Raw genomic sequence first — 19,831 nt, forward strand, 5'->3', positions numbered from 1 at the left:
GAGCAGGGTGCAGCCCCCCCCGCCTAGCCCAGCTCCTTGGCGTCAGCTCTCGGGGCGAGGGCAACCCAGCCGCAGCGGTGCTGGCCAGCCGGGCTCTGTGCCCTGCCCCCATCCCACCGTGCTCGCCAAGTCCGGGCTGCGGACACGAACTCGCAATCGCTGCTGGGGGCTAATAGGGCGACTGCGGCACGGTTTGATCCGGACGAGCAGCGCCCCGGGCCAATGACAAACCGGAGCAGCGCATCCTCGGCCAGTGAAGGGGGCGGGGGCACCATCTGAAACGAAAGCGATTCGGTTTAGGAGTCCGGGGAGCGAGCGAGCGAGCGTACATAGCGCCCGGGGCTCTCCGCTGCGTCCCCACCTTTCTCGGGAAGGGAGCTTGCCAAGTGCTCCAATACCCTGCTGCGTGGGTCAGGCAGCGAGCGGAATCCGGAGTGAGACCGGACCAGCACCGAATCTGCCGGGAGCCCCGGCGCTTTCCAGACCGGGGAGCCAGCCAGCTCCCTCGGAGTCAGGGCCCCTGCCGCCCCCAGGGGGAGAACAAGTAAGAGACTTAAACAGCGGGGTGGAATTGGCTTGGGGAGGGGTTACTGATTAACCCTTTCTTTCCTGCTCCCAATCAAGTCTCCCCCCCCCCCCACTTCTTTCTCCGTTAGTGTCTCGTCCCTTTTGCTTTTATGTCTCTGATTGTCCCCTCTGTGCTGGGCTGTGCGCTGCTATATGGCCTGGTCGGAGTACGATGGATTTCTTAGGGATTGCCCCCCCCCCACCCGTGGACTGGCAGAAAAGGCACATGGGCACCCAACCCCCTCCCCCCAAAAAAAACAAAAACAAAAAACAAAAACCAGGACACCTCCTGTGCAGGATGGAGGCCACTTCTGGTAGTGATGAGGGCAGGCACGGGTAGAGGTTTTGCCCGGTCCCGGGGATCCTGCCGGCGGGGTTAGATTGCCCGCATGGGGAGCTGGCAGGGGAGAGCCAGGCAGCACGAGCCATCCTTCCACGCGAGCTGTGCCCGGCTTCGTCATGCAAGTTCTCACCACAGGCCCCATCCTGTGCCACATCCTGCCCTCGGGCTGCCCGAGTGACGGCTGCTGGAACAGTGCGCTTGGGTCTGTGGGGAAACAGATCAGAGATCCCCGCTCGGCATTTCACACCTGCAGAGCCCCTGGCTGGATTGTCCCAGACCCCCTGAGGTCCCACACGGGGCCCTGTCTGCCAGTGTCCAGGCTTCACACTGCAAACTCCCTGGATGATCCAACACCCGGACTGTCCGACAGTCCCTAGAGCGTCTGTGCACTGGTTGACTGGGGGGTGTCCGAAGCCTGGACTGTCACGGGGTGGAATCTGGGTCCTGCTTCCCATTCAGGTTCCACTTATAAAGGGTTAGTGTATAAGGAACAGAGGCTGCCATGGTGAGTGGCATCGGCTGCAGATGTTTCAAGCCCCGCGGTAGACGGTGCTGCAGATGGGGGATAAGCAACCTATTGACCCGCTGGAGTCTGTAACAATTGACCGATCATCTACCAGCCCTGTATACGTAAACCCGCCTCTCAAACGTGATCAGAATCTGTTCCCCAAAGCCCGTGGCCTCTGTCACTGGCCAACCATTTGGCTACTCCGTGACTGATCAGGGGCTGTTGCCTCTTTCTGGCCTGACCTGACTCTTGTCAGGGTGTGACCCCCTTTGCAACAAAGTGCGACGAAATATAGGAAGAACCGTAGCGTGATCCCTGGGCGGGTGAAATTCCCCTTGAATGCAGCCAAATGACACCGCCGTTGTCTGAGGGTGCTGAAATGTACCAGCTGGGGTTCCAGCTTAGGGCATAGCCCGATCCGGCTCCTGTTTGATGTCTGGCGCGACTCCCCTGGATTTTAATGGCAGCAGGATTGGGCCCCTGTCAAAAATGCCACCTCTGTGGTCAGGCTCCTGTGTGTGTCCGGCTGCAGTGAGGAGGGTTTAAAGGGCTCCTGGCCTCTTGTGACACGAAGCCAGTGGAAGGGATTCGGGGCCATTGGTGCCAGGGTTCCTGTGAGCTGGCTCCGTGGCCCTGTCTCTCCCAACCCTGGCTCGCTGGCTGGGATGTCACAGAATTGCTGCCCCGGCGCTGCATGGAGAGATCACTTGATCTGAACCCCGGAAGGACTTGGGGAGAGCAATTCGCTGCCTGGGGCCCCGAGGCCAAAATGACTTAGATGATTGTCGGCATTTAAGACCCACCCACTGAACTGACTCTTTGGTTACCAGGATCTGCCTTGCGCTGGGTCTCTTTTGAGGTCAGTAATAGTTTTTATTGACCAGGCAGAAATATTACACTGGCCATCTTGGGAGGAGGGCTCTGGCTGGTGGGTCTGCGCCGAGCTGGACTCCGGTGCACAGAGCCGCCGTGGCCCAGCGTCGTGAGTTTTGGCTAAGCGTCCATGAATTGCGCAGACAATAATGGCAGATTTTTCTCTCCCTCTGTCTCCAGGTGCCTGAGCGTCAGGCTGAGCCTTTGGGAGTCCCCATGTCGTACCCCAGGGCTCCCCCGCCCTACGATGACAAGAATCCCCTCTACCCCCCGCAGCCTGGGGGCCACCCGCAGCCCGGAGCCTATCCCGGGGGCTACCCGCAACCTGCACCCTATCCCGGGAGCTACCCGCAGCCCGGAGGGTATCCTGGGGGCTACCCACAGCCAGGAGGATATCCCCACCCCGGTGTCCCGGTACCCCCCATGTCAACACTCCCGATGAACCAAGGTAAGCTGAGCATTCACAATAGGGGGCATGATGCAGAAACCCACTGATGGCCCATCTGGCCCCATCCCCAGAGACCAGCTTACTGCTTCTGAGATCAGAGTAAACCCACTGGGCCATCAACGTGCTGAAAGAGAGAAGGGTCCACCCCTGGTTCCAGTTGCTCTTGGTCCCGTTCTGCACAGAAGCAGGTCACCCCAGGGACCGGGGCAAAGAGAGTAGCAATGGGCTGGATTCTACTCTCAGGGGATGGGGCCAGACATGCCATCAGGGTGGCAGTGCCTATGTGGGACCAGAGGAGTGAGGAGTGCAAGGCAGAGGAGATGGTGGGGTGAGGGGAAGGGGTCTCTGGAAGGGCAGGGTAATGGATACGGTGACTCGGGCTCTGCAGGACCTGGTGTGAGTGGGGGGGTAGAAAGGGATTTCTTTGACCCCCTGGGACGGATGGGCTCCGATATGTCACTCCCCCCAGATCTGATAGAGGGGAGATGTCCCAGTAAAAGGCAAAACATTCCAATCTTCAGTCCCGTCACATCAAAGCTTACTCCTGCGGGAATTCTGAGCCAAAATATTAAAAATTCTGTGCCCAATATTTTAAAATTCTGTATATTTTCTTTGTCAATATAACACAGTACAATCCATGCCAATTTCAATTATTCTGGTAATTTATTTCAAAATACCTGTCCACAAGTATGTGTGTAACAATACAGATGACAAAAAAGATTCAAGAAATGTTTTTTGACAAACAGATTCCTTCCTAGGCTTATTAATACAGAATTCTGAGTAATAATTCATTTAAACTATAATACAGAACCATATTTCCTGCTCCCCTCAGAAGCAGTGCAAAGGCTTGGGGGAGTCAGGAGTAATGGAGGGGCTGAGGGAGAGGGAGGGAGCCTGGGAGTGAACTTGGAGGGTTGTTGGGTGTGGGCTGGAGAAGTATAGGCAGGTTTTTTTGGGGGGGGGGGATTGTTAGGGAGTTGGGGAACCTCCCCCATGCAGACCCTGCCTGACCCCTAACCTCTCCCATTGAGTCAAGTGCATCTACCCAATCCCCATGTGTCCCTGCACCCCCCCACCTCCGTCCCCATGTGTTCCTGCACCCCCACTTCCATTCAGCCCCTGCCCGAGTCTGTCCCCCTCGACTAGCCCTTCTGAACCCCAGTCTGTGTGATCCCCCAGCAGCCCTGTGTACCCCGCTCTGTCTGTGTCCCACCCACATCCTGTGCCTATTCACCTGGCCCTACGGGCAGGGCGCTATAAGGAACGTGGCCTCTCCTACCTCTCGGCTGTTGACTGCTACAGCTGGTGAGCCGGCTGCCCTCTGTTCTGCTGCCACAGCAGCCCCTAGTGGGTGAAAGGCATAACTGCAGGGCCTGTCTGGCAGTATTTTCTGGGGAGGAAAAAGAAATCTGCAGGGGACGTGAATGCTGCGCACGAGCAGTGGCGCAGAATTCCTCCAGGTGTAAAAGCTGGGCTGAGCTTGGCACCAGCCAGGCCCGACAGCCAGCTGCAGTGGGATCAGATCACCTCGACCCGTGGATTTGGGAGCTGGCAAGACCGTGGGGCAGCCTCTGAAACTGCAGGGTTTGGGAGAGGGAACTGGGGAAACACCCCCAAGCTGCTGGGGGATAATCCAGGGGACAATGGCCGCTGTGCAGAGAACAATCTGTTCCATTCCCCTCCCCGACCCGAGGGCCCCGGCTGAGCCCTGTGGTGACAGGGACAGCCACAGCCTGGCCCCGTACGTGGCTGCACAGAAATCGTCCCGGCCAGAAGGAGGTGGGGTCTGATGGAGGAGGGGAGGGCACCCGGAAACACTCAACTGATGGGCCGAGCCCGGGGGCGGGAGGGGGGAAGGAGACGGTGCCGCTAGAGAGCGGGGACGGTTACTTCCCTGCGCCTTGTGCCGTGCGCACCCCTGGCGTCACCCTGCCTGGTACCAGGCCAGCGTCTCCTGTCTGGGCCCGGCCCTCTCGGCCATGCTGCCAGTGAGGCACTTGCTGGTGCCGAGGGGCCGTTGGTCTGGGACGTCCCGCGGGGCAGCCTGCTCGTGGGGAGAGACGGTTGGGGAGGGACCTGACGCTCGGGCGGGGCAGCCCCTGGACACATGACAAGTCAGCAGGGGCCCAGGAGAGCCGATGCCCCCAAGCCGAGCCAGCGTTCAGGCGCTGAAGGCTCTTGGTTCCCCTTCCGTTCTTCCGGGGACACCGGTCTCCCCACAGGGAACATCTACATCATCACCAGCTTGGGGGATGACGTCGTCAGGACTATTGACTGGGACGACAAGAGAGTGCGGCACGCCTTCATCCGCAAGGTAACTCCAGAAGGAGCTGGGCTGCCTGGCCCCCGGAGGTGCAGGGTGCAGGAGCCGGGGGGATGGGTGGGGAGGGGGTGTCCCCCTCCAGACTCTGGCCCCCAGGAACAGGCTGCGGCCAGCAGGGTGAGCCTGGGTACCAGTGCGGGGCCGGGGGCCTGTGTCTGTGTGGCGAGGCCAGCGGCTAGGGGCAGCGTCAGGCTCCCATGGCTGCAGGGCCCCCCGAGTGCTGGCGGGGGCTGGAGTGGCCTGGGCTACAGAGCCCCTCCCCACTCTCTCCAGGCTAACAGGACACCTGGAGCCCGTTGGATGGGAGCCTTGGTAGGAGCTGCCCACCCTGGGGACGACGCGGGGCTCGATCTCCATGGCCCACCCAGTCCCTGGCGCCCTGCCCAGCTGCCATTTGGGGCATGGCGGGGCTAGCTCCGAGTCCATCAGGAGCTGGACTGAGAGCCAGCGGCTCCATCGCGCCTGGGGTGCTGGGCAGCTCGGGGCAGTGACGCCTCGGGGCCGCCTTGGCGTGTCTGTGCAGGGAGCTGGGCCGGTGCCCCATGAGTGACCCCTCTGTGCCTGCCTGTGCCCTGTGGGGGAGCAGGGCAGGTGCCCGTGGGTGACCCTTCTGTGCTTGCCTCTTTCAGGTCTACACCATCATCTCAATCCAGCTGCTGGTGACCGTGGGCATCGTCGCTGTGTTCACCTTCGTGTGAGTCTCACCTTGTCCTGAGCCCTGCCCTTGCCACCAGCCCCCAGCTGCTGCTATCCCAGGGGCTGGTCCCTGCTCCATGGGGCCCCAGGAGCTGGGACATCCCAGGGACTCTCTGGAGGAACGAAGACGTCTGCCCCCAATGCCCCGTCCCCCCACTGAAGGGAGGAGCCAGAGCCTTGCCTCCGGGATGGAGGAGATGAGCACTGTCTCACAAGGGATGGGGAGCCCCACCCTGGGGCTGTTTAAAGCCAGGCTGGGTGCAGCCCTGTGGGATGGGCTGTGCGGGGTGACCCTGCCATGTGGCAGGGGTCCGGATGGATCCTGGTGGGTGTGTCTGGGGAGCTGAGCACAGAGCAGGGCAAGGTTAAAGCCCTGTCCTTGCTCCTGGGCTGGGGACCCCACAGCGGGTCTGCGCTATGTGGGGGGCAGGCAACGGCTTGGGGGTGATGACGAGCAGGGAGCATCTCACTTCCAAGCTTTCCCTTAGGTCAGTCTGCTGCTTGCTAGGGCCCGCACTGTGAACACCGGGGGGTGGAGACCACGGGGGAGCAGAGAAGGGGCCACGTGGTGACGGGTGGAGCCAGGAACCGATCTCACGCTCTTCTCCCTCTTTGCAGCTCCCCCGTCCGCGCCTTTGTGCAGGGGAAAGTTATTGTGTACTACGCCTCTTAGTAAGTATCACTCTGCCCTTGCCAACTCCCCTCCCTGCTCATCCCGGGCCCACCTGCCCTTTGGCTGGGTTCCTGTACTGCCCTGTGAGAGCTGGCAGAGTCACCACCGCTCGGTCAGCGCGCTCCCTGCTGAGTGCCATGAGGCGCTGGTGCCCCACGCCAGAGGCAGAGGGCGCTGTGTGGGCGCCGCCTCCAGCCCCTGGTGGCATGGGGAGGGAGAGGGGCAGTTAATCACTTTCTCTATGGAAAAAAACAAGGAAATCAAATGCAAAAAACTCTGCTAATACAGCTGAGAACGTCACTGTATCAAGGAAGGTTATGAAATTGCAGGTCCACCCTCAAGGATTTTTAATTAATATGTCAAATTGGGGGTGTACCATATGACTGGAGAATAAGAGAGGGAAAAAGTGATTCTGACAACCATGGACCCATGAGTCTGAGCTCAATTGTAGACAAGGCTTGAGAACAAATTTTGAAGGAAAGACTTATCAGAGGTAAATGGGATAAAGTGCAGTGGGCTCACCACAGGTAGATCGTGCCAGGCGAACCTGGTCTCTTAACTGATTCTCTAGACAGGGAAATGTGGTAGATCTGTCTATCTGGATTTCAGTGAAGCATTCGGTACAGGACCATGTGGGAAATCATCAGTGAAGATGAGACCGGGAGGACTAGTACAGGAATTGGAAGGCAGCTAAGGAACTGGCTACATAGCAGCTGATAATGGGTTATGCTGAAAGGCCAGAGGGAGGTGACTAGTGGTCCTCAGTGATCGGTCTTGGAATCAGTCTAACTTAATATTTTCGTTGGCGGCTTTGGCAGAAAATGTAGGTGTGCTAATGAAATTTGCTGGGGATACAACGCTGGGAGGCATCATCAGTGCAGAGGAGGATCGGAATATCATCCAGGAAGCACTGGATGGCCAACAGGCTGGAGAATAGAAATGGGTCATGCGTTTAGAGAATAATAAGAATTTCTGCTATAAACTGGGGGCTCCTCAGTTGGGAACGGCAGAGGAGGAGAAAGACCTGGGGTATTCATTGACTGGAATGACTATGAGCTACCATGTGAGCTCAGCCGCTGCTCTGTGCCTCGGTTTCCCCTCTGTGCCATGGGGATAACGCGGCCCTACTCCCGAGGCGCGAAGGGAAACATGAGGAATGTTTGTCGGGTGCTTTGAGATCCCCAGGTGGAGGTAAAGGGCCACACACGGCACAAGGCCAGCAGGGCAGAGCTAGTTGCTGGAGGCGCCGGGAATTGGAAAGGCCTGACTGTGTGGGTGTGAAACCTCGGCCCTTCTGCTGCCCTGCACACGGCTCCGACCGGCCCCAGCTCCGGGTGGGCAGCAGGGCTGGGAAGGTTTCCAAGCTCTGTCTCTCTTCCTCCCCAGCGGTGTGTTCCTGGTCAGCTACCTGGTGCTGGCCTGCTGCCCGGGCCCCAGGTGAGTGTCTCCTTCACTGGGGATCAGAGAGGGCGGCCCCTCCCTCCGAGCCCGCGCCCCGGCTCTGAGTCCCCTGGGCACTAGGAAGCGGGTCGCGGGGGAGTGACTGAGGCAGGGAGCCAAGGCCAGAAAGGGCTCTGGCTCCATCCCCAAAGGGCGATGAGACAAGGCTGCCCCCCAGGGTCAATTCCCGTCCATCCGGGCCGCGGCCTGCCCTGACGCGGGGGCCGGTTTTCACGGGGACCCCCCTGTGGCCTGCAGTCTCATTGGGCCAAAGCGGTGCCCTTGTCCCAGGCGACATCACGCTGCACTCACCCCAGAAACCCCGACACCCCCGCGTCCCCGTCCCCCCCAGCCTGCAGCGCCCTGGGCTCTGACTGCCTGCACCCTGACCTGTGTGTTCCCTGACTTTCCCCAGGAGATGCTTCCCCTGTAACCTCATCCTGCTCGCCATCTTTGTAAGTGGGGCTGTGGGACTGGATTGTAAAGCTGGGGGGGAGGGCCCAGCCCCAGGGTGGGAGGGGGCCCTGGGGGGAGGAGTGGGATGGAACGAAGGGAAGGCTTTGATGGCTGAACACTGGTTACGATTGGGCCTGGGGTCACGTGCATGGGGGTAGAAATAGGTGTGTGTGTGTGTGTGTGTGTGTGTGTGTGTGTGTGTGTGATGCCATGGGCCCCCTCCTACTTCAGGGTCACACCTATTCCTGAAACACACCCCTCAGGCCATGTGCCCCTCAGTGCCTCCTGCTGTGAATCCCCACGTCTCGGTGGGGACCTGGGAAGCCGACGCGATGCTTTGATCCCGCCCTGGGGCTGGCTCCACAGCTAATCGCCCCCTTTCCTTTCGTTTGCTGCAGACGCTGGCCATGGCCTTCATGATGGGAACCATCGCCAGGTACCGCGGAGCTGGGGAAGGCCCCTCTGAGCCCCTTCCCTCCTTCGCCTTCCCCGAGTTCACCTGTCATCAGCAGGGGGGAGGCGGTAAAGAACGTGTCCACTGGGCCACGTGCCTCCGTGTCGGGGTCGCTAGCCCTGCGGGGGAAGAGGGCTCGGACGGAGAGGAAAGCCAGCCCCACCATGGTTCCGACTTCAGGGATCCTCCTGGCTCAGCTCAGGTTGAAGGAGTCGCCCTGGAGCCTGGACTCAAACAGGCGCCTCCTGGGGGCGAGTCGCAGAACCGCAGGCTGCCTGTGGTGGCTTTTCTATAGGGCCCATGGGTGCCGGGTTGGATCACCCGCCGAACGCCGAGCCCACGGGATCGCACTGCTGGGGAGCGAGCCCCGGTTCTTAGCTCCCAGTTGCATGTGGAGGGTGAAGTGGGAAATAATTGAATGGCTTTTAACCCCCCCCCCCCTTTTAACCCTTTGTGTGCAGCACGTATGACACCATGGCAGTCCTGATCGCCATGGTGATCACTGCCAAAGTGGCCATAATTGTCACCGTCTTCTGCTTCCAGACCAAGGTAAGGCTCGATGGGCTTTCTGCCCGTCCAGGGCAGCGGGGACAGTGGGAGTCCGGGGATTTCCGCTCCTGAGGGCCCCCGTGGCATAGGCTGGGACTGGGCACAAAGCAGATGCTGCATCATGCAGCGTGGGGTGCTGGAGCAGAGAGCTCCTTCCCCTGGGGATCCATGCTGCCTGCACCCAGCTTTGGGAGTGACGGAGCAGGAATCGAACCTGGATCTCGTGCGGCAGCCCGGAGAGAGCTGGGTCAGTGACCCTCCAGGGCCAGCGCTTTGGGGTGTCCCTTCCGGCCAGATGGCCATTTCCCAGCGCGGCTCCCACTGGCTGCATCCCAGCTGGGCAGCACGTTGCCCTGCGTGCTGCTGACTGTCACTACCTAGGCTGCCATGCAACATCCGTCCCATGCCACCCACCCTCGGAGAAGAGCCGATGCAGCCGATCCGCGCTGACATGGGGAGCAGATGTGCCTCAGGCTGCTCCAGGTTATGGTGCCTTCTGCAGGGGAAGCCCAGTGCGGTGCAGGGAAGATAAAAAATCTAGTGTGTGTGTGTGTGTGTGTGGGGGGGGGTTAATTTTAAAAAAAATCAATTTTTTAAATTTTAAATTAAATACAGGTTTTTTTTTTAAATAAACCTGTATTTAAAATTAAATTTGAAATTGGCAATTTAAGACCTAACCTTATTCTAATCTATTAAAACCATTTAAATTAAATGCAAAAAAAGTAATATTAAGCAGCCCCTGTTTCCTTCCAAGTTTTAAAGAACGTCACACCACTGAGCTGGTGGAAGTCACTGGCTAAGCACCTGGAACTAGAGTTTGTTGAAGGGCTAACCCAGCTTTTGACAGCAGTAGCCACCTCTGCAGGTGTAGACAGATCATTTTCTCCATTTCAGTTTATTCAACTAGTTCGGTTCATTCAAAGTTAAGAAACCAACTGGGGGCAGTGAAAAAGCAGGAAAGTTCATTTTCCTCTTCCAATCTCTGAACAAAAACCAGGTACGAGAGGACGAGATCTACTAGTTCTAAAATCTTGAAGGACACCGTGACTAGAAACAATAAATTCAGTTCACTAACTACAGACAGTACTTCCTTTGTTTAATAAAACAGTTAGTTTTGAATGCAAAACATGTTTTGATCTACTTTTTTTTTATGTATCTAGCACATTTAAGGTAGTTTTATTTAATGACCAAAAATTGCTGTTTTTCTATATTTTTATTGTTTGAATTTCCATCCAAACAGAGCTTGACGTAAATCACAACGTAATCATCATCTGGTAAAAAGTTAAGCTACATAACTGTTTAAATAGATGTGTATAGATCTAGTGTCTCCTCCTGGTTAGCAAAGAGAAGCACCAAATTTAGTGTAAAAGCTCTATTTAGTTGCAAGTTTACCTGTTTTAATGGTTGCCAGCCAATGAGCTATTGTCCTTAGGACAGTAACTACAACATACAAATGCAAATCACAATTACAATCAATGATTTAAATCAAGGTTTCCCACTTGCTGATTTAAATCATGGTTAAAATCGGTGATGGAGATGGCTTTGATTTAAGTCAGTCCATCCTGATGCAGCGGGATGGCTGTGTTCCACTGTGCTCTGTGGGTCTCGCAGTGACTTATCTCCCTCCCGCTGGCAGGTGGATTTCACATCGTGTACCGGGCTGTTCTGTGTGCTGGGGATCGTCGTCCTTCTGACCTCGATAGTCTCTGCCATTGTCCTCTACTACAAATATGTGAGTAGTGGCTGCTCCTTGTAACATGGGGACTTGGGGAGACCTTTTCAGGGACAGACCAGAACATGATACCAATGCTGCCCTCTGCAGGCCCCATCCATATCTGCAGAACTTAAGCACAACGTTTCCAGCATGGCATATGTGACCTGCCTGAGTATGCAGAGAGCCTGAAGCAGTAGCCCCGACAGATGGGTGACCTCTCTCATTTACACAGGGGAGATGTTAACTCTGAAACCTAATTATGGCAAATCGGAACGTCAGCAGCAGGGAGATTTCATCCCTGATCACATCAAGTTCTGGGCAGGGGGTGAATGAAGTTCATAGAATCATAGAATCATAGAATATCAGGGTTGGAAGGGACCCCAGAAGGTCATCTAGTCCAACCCCCTGCTCGAAGCAGGACCAATTCTCAGTTAAATCATCCCAGCCAGGGCTTTGTCAAGCCTGACCTTAAAAACCTCCAAGGAAGGAGATTCTACCACCTCCCTAGGTAACGCATTCCAGTGTTTCACCACCCTCTTAGTGAAAAAGTTTTTCCTAATATCCAATCTAAACCTCCCCCATTGCAACTTGAGACCATTGTTCCTCGTTCTGTCATCTGCTACCATTGAGAACAGTCTAGAGCCATCCTCTTTGGAACCCCCTTTCAGGTAGTTGAAAGCAGCTATCAAATCCCCCCTCATTCTTCTCTTCTGCAGACTAAACAATCCCAGCTCCCTCAGCCTCTCCTCATAAGTCATGTGCTCTAGACCCCTAATCAAGTTACCAAAACTTTCTCTCTCAAACGGATCCCACCTCAGCAACTTACCCAAAGAAAATCTCTGTCCCTGAGCCAACTGCACTCAGCCACAGCGTGTGGTCAGCCAGGGATTTTGGCGGGTGTTTTGCTGACAGCGGAAGTATTGCCTGGGAGACTTGGTCCACCTTAAAAGGCAGCTGTGGTGCAAACATGGTATTTGGGAGGGGGGGGGGTAGCTAAAATCAGATCATTGTTCTTCACTCCACCCTGAAGCTGTACCTCCTTGAGCTCAAACAAGAGAGAGCAACTTGCCACCTTTCATAGCTGAGCGGGATTACACCTGGTTGACGCTTGGATGGGAGACTTCTGAGAAAACCCCGGGTGCATCTGATTGACGTGTGGGTGACTCAGTAGAGGGTGCTCTCCCCTCTGCGTCGGTGTTGACCCTAGAGCCCCCGAGTTGTGCAAGGGGGTGCTGTGTTGCTGGAGTTGCTCTTTCAGACGATATGCAAACCCAAAAATCCTGACACCCCGTAGTCTCTTTCTGCAGATTCAGTGGGTCCACATGGTGTTTGCGGCCGTGGTTGCGATCGCCTTCACCCTGGTGAGTAACGTCGCTCGGCCTGTCCCAACTGAGCCGGGAGCCTCCTATGTGGGCTGCTGCGTCGGATGCATTCCTGGGGCGGGTGGGGGAGGATGGAGGCAGCTCCTGGCTCAGGTACGTGGGGCTGAGGATCTGTAGTGGCGTGGCTGACCCATCGCCCTGTCTGTGGTCTCCCCAGTTCCTAGCCTACGACACCCAGGTGCTGGTAGGGACCAAGGAGTACAACCTCAGCCCCGAGGAGTACGTCTTCGGCGCCCTGGAGATCTACGTGGATATCGTCTACATCTTCTTGTTCCTGCTGCGGTTCCTGGGCTGTAAATAAAGCCTCTAGGGGGGCTCCTGGCTGGCATGGCCCGGGACCGAGGAGTGCTCTGGGAACACGTTGCTTCCTTCCTGCTTCTGTTCCTTTCTCCCTCCTTGCTCCGGCGTGTGTCACCCAGCCAATGGCCTCTGGTTTCCCTCCTTCCCCGGGGAGCCCAGCGTGGGATTCCCACAGTCTGTGCCTAGAGGAGTAGTGGGCAAGACTGTGCCCTGGAGAAGCCCAGTAATGAGGCTTTGCCCAGCAATGAAGCCAGCATTGGCAGATTTCTGCCTGCCCTGTTAATTGCTCGGCTGCCCTCTGTGCTCCCACGTGGCCTCCCGTCTTTCTTTGCTCCCCACGCTGCCCCCAGGGATGTGTCAATGCACCGAGTTCATCCCCATAGCAGCCCTCAGAACTCAGTGCCAGGCAAGGCACCTGCCCCCAGACCCACACACACGGCCCCTCTGCCAGCACTACCTGCTAAGACAAGGGGGCACCTCATATTCCCCAGAAATAGCTGAGAGAGGGCATTTCTGGACATCACGCTCCACATGTGGAGCGGTGAGATCAGATCCTGCACCCTAAGGAGAAGTGAATTCACTTCTCTTGTGGTAGAGAGCAGGCGGGTCGAGGCTTCCGTCTCTCACCTTAACGTAAGCCTGACCTATCCCGCCCCGTGCCTGGCGAGCAGCGTTACTCCGAAATAATTTGCTGGATGATTTGAGTTGCCTGGAGCTGCCTGAGATCAAGCCTGAGACATGTCAGCCCCAGCTGCTGTTTGGACCCAGGTGAGATGCCACAGGGGAGGGGAAAGCTCGGCAGAGGGGCAGCGCCTTCATCAAATCCAAACCCACTCAAAGGAGAGCAGAAAGACAGGGGCTCGGTCCTCGCTCTGATCCAAGCCCCGGTATGCAAGCTCCTTCTGTCCTGCAGAGCGCCCTCCAGTGGGGAGAAGCAGAGGGGGCTGCGATCAATGCAAGGGGAAATTTTTTTTACACCTCCTAGACATCAGTATTTTCCCAGCACAGTTGTTACCCTGTGTCTGAGAGTGGGGTTTTTTTTAACAGTACAACAAAAATCTTTGGGGTTAACAATACTGCTTTGGTCTCTGGTTTGTTACGTGCCTTAAACTAGCCTTATGTTAAGTTTTTTTTTTTTTTTTTAAATCTCCTTAGCTACAGCCTGTGAAGTGTACACAGGAGAGACCCAGGCTGGCTTTTGACAGGTTTCTGTTCTTTCTAATTCAATCTATTTTATCCTTGGTACGCAAAGGTTTTTGTATCAAGCTGCCATATTGTATATTTGACTAGGCCGGAAAGCCAAAGGGCCTTGAAATAACACCGTTTGACGGGGGGAGGCGAATGGCACAAGGGGAATTGCAAAGAACCGTGCTGTGTATGTTGCTCATGCTCTCTGGTAAGAGAGTCGCTTATTGCAGGAGGAAACAGAACTGGGGCTGCAGGAAGGGGCCGCAGGCAGCATTATAAGTCACCACCCCTAATTCTAGAGGCTGGAACAGGTGCTGTAAGGGGGGGCGGGATGGGGCAGAACGCTGCGTTGGAGCACTCTGGCTCCCCCAGGGCAGTGCTGGTGAAGGGGGGGGCAGCAGCTGAACCCAGAGCCGGCTCCCAGGGCCTCCTGGGAAGAGCAGGCTCAGAGCAGGGCGGCTGGATCAGAATCCCCAGGCGAACGGCCCAAAGGGCAGGGTGTGGGCAGGGGAAGTGAGGGTGCAGCCAGCGTCAACCCTTTGTGCTCCTCCCACGACGCTAGCGGCTTGGGCCAGCCTTGTTCACTCAGTGCCTTAAATCCCGATGTCCCTGGCAGATGATTTGAGGTCAGCACAGCGCATGGCCGGGAGTCGCCCCTTTCACGGGCAGCCCTCCTCAGATCTGTGCTACGCCCGTCTAGGAAGGGAGACCCGCCCGTTCTGGGTGCCGGCCTGGAGGCAGAGCTGCTGGTGAGCAGAGCCCGGCTCTGTCCTGGCTGAGGGCGGGGGCGTTGGCCAGCTGGGGTTAGCTTTGCTATGCAAAGGGCTGCCGGGTGCGCTGCAGAGGTTAGTGGATTGGCTCAACGGCCCCCCATGCAGGACAGACCGAGAGACCCCTTCCCTGGGAGCGCTCCGCTAGCCAGGTTCGGAGTGGTCCCCAGTCCATGCAGCAGGGGCCGTGAGGGGATGGCCGTAGAGCATAAGCTGTATTGTATTCTAATGCTGCAGCCAGCGGCAGCAGCGCGGTCGGCTCCCGGCACCAAAGACCAGGGTGCGGTCAATAAAGCCACGCTGTGGCATAAAGAGCTAATGTGATCCTGGGATGTGCAGCAAGGGGAGTGGCGAATAGGATCGGAGAGGTGATTGTAGCGGATCTACATGCAGCCCTGGCGAGACAGATACTGGCATATTGCGTACGGTTCTGGTGCCCACTGTGGCCTTACGCCCCAAGTTCTTCACCGTAATAATATTATATGCTTTTGGCATAACTATGGGGTATTTTGTGCAAGATAAGGCATGTGAGATCTCATTGCAAAGGTTGTGATTTACTAAATGGGATTATCCTATTTGTGTGCATGTATCATTTTGGTATCTGAAGTTAGGAACGTTGTTTATGCATCTATTACAAAAGTGTTTACATCTGAGGAATGCCCACTAGGCAAAATGCAATCAGTCTAGACGGCTGGCTGGGAAGGGCCATTAGGGAAAACAATCGGTCTTAGAAGATGCTAATCTCCCACTGGGGAGCCTTCCTGGGGACATTACAAACACCCTCTGTCTCATGGCTGCTATGGCCCTACAGAGGCATCATAGAATACCAGTGTTTTTCCACTGAAAGGTGTGGGAACTAAAGTTGGAGACAAAGGATTCCCGCCATATGCAAAAGCTATATAAGGCAGGGGAGTGACATCATTGTGGTTCTTCACTGACTCCCCACCCAAAGGAGACTCCTGGAAACATCTGAGAAACAAGGACTGAACGGGATGTGGGGGGAAGGGCTGAACCCAGGCTAGAGGGGTTTCTAGCCTGTGAAAGGAATATTTGGGGTTTTAAGCTGCAAGCAAGGGCAGCTGGCCCTCAAGAACCTCTGCAAACTGCCTAAACCAACAGTTAGGGTGAGAATTTGCAACTCATATTCAACTTCTTTAGTATATTAAGCTTAGATTGTGTTTTTGTTTATTTGCAAGGTAATCTGCTTTGATCTGTTTGCTATCCCTTAGAATCACTTAACATCTATCTTTTGTAGTTAATAAATTTATTTTTGCTTTCTCTAAAACCAGTATGTGCAGGAGTCATAACTTGGGGTAGAAAGCTGTGTATACTCCTCTCCACACTGAGGGAGGGGGGCACATTCCATGAACTTACAGTTCCAGGTGGCCCCCGGGGGGAACCCGTCACACTCACATTTTTAAAAGGATGTTGGAAAAAGAGTGGGTATAGGAAAGAGCCAAAAAAATATGGTTCAGTGGTTGGGAAAAATGCCTTACAGTTAAACTTCCGGAGCGGAATGGGTTTCGTTTAACACACAGATGATCGAGGGGTGACTTGAGTACAGGTAAGCAGTGGAGGGTTATATTTTTATCATTATACCTTGCTAAATGTCAGTTTCACCAGACACACCAACTGACTCAAAAGATTCCCGTGGATAATAATTGAAATTTACAGATAGGCAAAGGAAGAAAAACGCTACTGGGGACTTTTGAATTAGGCTTGTTACAAATGGACTAGCGCAGTGGCTCTCAACCTTCCCAGACAACTGTCCCCCTTTGAGGACACTCATAGGTCTTACATACCCCAAGTTTCACCTCATTTGAAAAACTACTTGCTTACAAAATACGAATACAAAAGTGTCACCACCCACTATCACTCACAAGTTGCTGACTTTCTCATTTTTACCATATAACTATAAAATTTTGCCCAGGATTGATATCAGACTAATGAGCCTATAATTACTTGGGTCATCCTGCTTGCCCTTTTTTAATATTGGCACAACATTAGCACTCATTCTAGTCCTCTGGAATTTCCCCAGGATTCCAAGATTTATTAAAAATTAACATCAACGGGCCAGAGTTCTCCTCAGCCAGCTCTTTTAAGACTCTTTGGTGCAAGTTACCTGGGTCTGCTCATTTAAAAATGCTTACCCTAGTAGAGGCTGTTTAACATCCTCTTCAGTTACAAAAAGACTGCAAAATACTTTATCCTCCTCCCGATTCGAGCACAAAATCCTGCTTCTTTCCAAATACAGAGAGGAAATATTTATTGAACACTTCTGCCTTTTCTGCATCATTAGTAATGGTTTTACCATCTCCATCGAGTAATGGGCCTGTGCCATTGCTAGGATGTCTTTTGTTCAGACTCTAAAAAAACTCCCTTTGATTGTCCTCAGCCCTGCCAGCCAAGGATTTTTCCCTGATGTCTTGAGCTTTCCATAGACATTTTCTCCTGTCAACGCAACTGCCGAAACTCAGCCTGAGAGCCCAGGTAGCCGAGTAAGACCCCTGTGTCTATACTTTAAACAGAGGTGACGTCCTGCCACGGGGGTTGGAGAAGGAGAGTTGCCCAGTAGAAATGACAAAGGGAATGTCTCAGGCTGGCTGGCCCTTTGAGGCAAGCTGGGTTCAACCCTACCCGTGACTTAGCAGCTATCCCTAAGCCTCATTGATAAGCTGGCAACATAAGGGCTAATTAGTGATCCCAGCTGGATGGAATGGATTTTAATTAGAAAGACAGCCCCCAGCTGCGGTGGTGAAGCAGGGAGAGGGTTATGTAAGCAGAGCTGGGCCCTCAGGAGCGGAGGGAAGACTCCGGAGAGGAAAACAAGGGCAGTCATCCTCTGGGACGAGCTCGAGGAAGGCCAATTGAGTCCTGCAGGGAGCTAGAGGATTTCCTCCCAGAGGTAAACTGCTGGAGTCCCTGGCAAAGGGAAGGCTGGGGAATCCTGCCGGGGAAGAAGCAAGATAAGAGGCGCTCTGCATGGGCTAGAGAAAGGAGTCAAGAAGCAAAGGACTTCAGAGAAGCCCAGGAGGGGCTGGAAGACCAGCCTGTGCGGTATTTGGACTTCCAGCACGGAAAAGCCTGGGGAATCAGCACTCTGAGCAGGATGAGGAAAGCAAAGAAGCCCAGGAGGGGTGAAAGACCTTTCGTGTATGTCAGCTTGGACTTTGCTACACTGGAAGCAGGGGGTGAACTGTTACGTGACTTGGCCAGAGGGCCAAGCCATAGAAAACTCAGAGCAGGGGTCAGGAGAAGACACCAGCTAGGCCTGGTCATCAGGGCTGAGGAAGGGGCCAATGGGGGGCAGGGGTGTGTGTCAGGTAATGAGAAGTGAAATCCTCTGCAATGCCCTCTCCCGGCACGAGGGGGCACCCTAGAGGTAAGGGGTCCATGAATGGAGTGTTCCTAATCCTATGTTATTGGGACACTGCTAGTCTGTTTGTGTCCCAAAATGGACATGTCTGTCTGTGTGTCTGTCTGTCTGTTCCATGCCCATCACAATGGTATGAGAACCCTCTATATCGGGGTGGGCAAACTTTTTGGCCTGAGGGCCACATTGGGGTTCCGAAACTGTATGGAGGGCCGGGTAGGGAAGGCTGTGCTCCCCAAACAGCCTGGCCCCCACCCCATCCATCCCCTCCCACTTCCCACCCCTGACTGCCCCTCTCAGAATCCCCGACCCATCCAACCCCCCTTGCTCCTTGTATCCTGACAGCCCCCTCCCGGGACAACCGCCCCCCCCCGAGACCCCACCCCATATCCAAAGCCCCCATCCCCTGACAGCCCCCTCTCGGGACCCCACCCCCGTCCAAACCCCTCTGTCCCCTGACTCCCCGACCCCTATCCACACCCCTGCCCCCTGACAGGCCCCCGGGACTCCCACGCCTATCCAACCACCCCATGTCCCCTGACTGCCCCCGGAGCCGCCTGCCCCTTATCCAACTCCCCGTCCCGTTACCACGCCGCTCAGAGCACCAGGACTGGCAGCCGCGCCACCCGGCTAGAGCCAGCCACGCCACCGTGCAGTCTGGCGCAGCGGGGCAGGCTGGCGGCTCTCGCAGCCGCGCTGCCCGGCAGGAGATCGCAGCCCCAGAGCGCTGGCGGCACGGGGAGCTGAGGCTGCAGGGGCAGGGGCGAGCCTCCCCGGCCGGGAGCTCAAGGGCCGGGCAGGACGGTCCCACGGGCCGGATGTGGCTTGTGGGCCGGAGTTTGCCCACCTCTGCTCTACGCCCCTGGGAAAACAGCAGAGAAACGTCAGCATTTCACAGACCCGCTCGGTTTCAACGCACCGCGTAAAGTGGGGGTTTATTTCTCTCCACCCCACGCGGAGTCGCCTCAACAGTCCCGTCCCTGTGACGTCATCGTTTCCATAGTAACGAATGGGGACCGGCCGAGAGAGACTTTCGTTTTCAACAAATGAATCGAAAGGGATCGAAACCAGTGAGGAAATGGTGACGGGGCCGAATCGAAGCGGGGTCACCCCCTGCGCTAAAGCCGCTGCTGCCCCACGGCTGGGGAGCTTGTGGGCTCCTCCCTCAAGGCCACCGATCTCCCCGGCTCCCCAGGCCGTGGCATGGTCTCTGCGCCGCACAAAGGACCACGTCCCCAGGTGCGCTGGCCCTTTGAGGGGGTTGGGCCGCAGCCTCCCTACCCCGGGTGGAGACCGGGGCCAGGTGGTGGGGGAGCACGTGGCTAAGAACTAGGCCTGCTGGGAGATCTACGGGCCACTGGGACGATGGGTGGAGGCCCAAGCCAGGCTCGTGGGAGAGGCCCTGGGAAGATGAGAAGGCAGTCTGCTTTCTGAGGCTTGGAGTCCCAGGACGGGGGGCGTGTAGAGGGCCGATGCTGGTTCTCCCGATGCCACCACCTTTGGTACAGCAACCCCGTCAATGCCAGGAAGAAAGGATGGGAAGCTGAGCCCACCTGCAGAGGAAGAGTGGGCCCAGCAGGAGTCTGGGCTAGAAGAATGGGTTTATGTTCCCGTTCGGACACTAACTCCACTGGACTTGGCCAGAGGGGCTAAATCACCTTGTGCCCAAATAAATCTGTTAGTCTTTAAGGTGCCACCGGACGCCTCATTGTTTTTGTAAATCACCTTCGCTTCTGTAGCCCTGTTATTTCGACGGTAAGTTATTCAATTAAGG

At 55.9% G+C, this 19,831-nt stretch overlaps 1 protein-coding gene across 2 annotated transcripts; it reads left to right on the forward strand.

Annotated features, from left to right (window-relative positions):
• Positions 1–257: 257 nt before the first annotated feature.
• LOC102929642 (protein lifeguard 3) lies at positions 258–14,391 on the forward strand. 2 transcript variants are annotated; one of them, XM_037913086.2, is made up of 12 exons: positions 258–544; positions 2,472–2,739; positions 4,962–5,053; positions 5,692–5,756; positions 6,377–6,430; positions 7,818–7,868; positions 8,287–8,326; positions 8,726–8,763; positions 9,243–9,330; positions 10,967–11,062; positions 12,352–12,405; positions 12,584–14,391. In XM_037913086.2, exons 2-12 carry the CDS (start codon positions 2,508–2,510, stop codon positions 12,725–12,727), a joined length of 954 nt encoding a protein of 317 aa, XP_037769014.1. In that variant the 5' UTR covers positions 258–544; positions 2,472–2,507; the 3' UTR covers positions 12,728–14,391. The 2 variants fall into 2 exon arrangements, with proteins under 2 accessions (XP_037769014.1, XP_043381351.1); XM_043525416.1 differs by lacking the exon at positions 258–544 and adding an exon at positions 1,362–1,385 and having other exon boundaries at positions 2,472–2,738; positions 4,940–5,053; positions 12,339–12,405.
• Positions 14,392–19,831: the final 5,440 nt, after the last annotated feature.

The sequence above is a fragment of the Chelonia mydas genome, chromosome 11, assembly GCF_015237465.2.
Source record: "Chelonia mydas isolate rCheMyd1 chromosome 11, rCheMyd1.pri.v2, whole genome shotgun sequence".
In the NCBI taxonomy this organism is placed as follows: Eukaryota; Metazoa; Chordata; order Testudines; family Cheloniidae; genus Chelonia; species Chelonia mydas.

Coding starts and splice junctions, on each gene's coding strand:
- LOC102929642 (XM_043525416.1), top strand. CDS start 2,508: ATGTCGTACCCCAGGGCTCCCCCGCCCTACGATGACAAGAATCCCCTC. Junction 6,431..7,817: donor ATTGTGTACTACGCCTCTTA/GTAAGTATCACT, acceptor CTTCCTCCCCAG/CGGTGTGTTCCTGGTCAGCT. Junction 8,327..8,725: donor TCATCCTGCTCGCCATCTTT/GTAAGTGGGGCT, acceptor CGTTTGCTGCAG/ACGCTGGCCATGGCCTTCAT.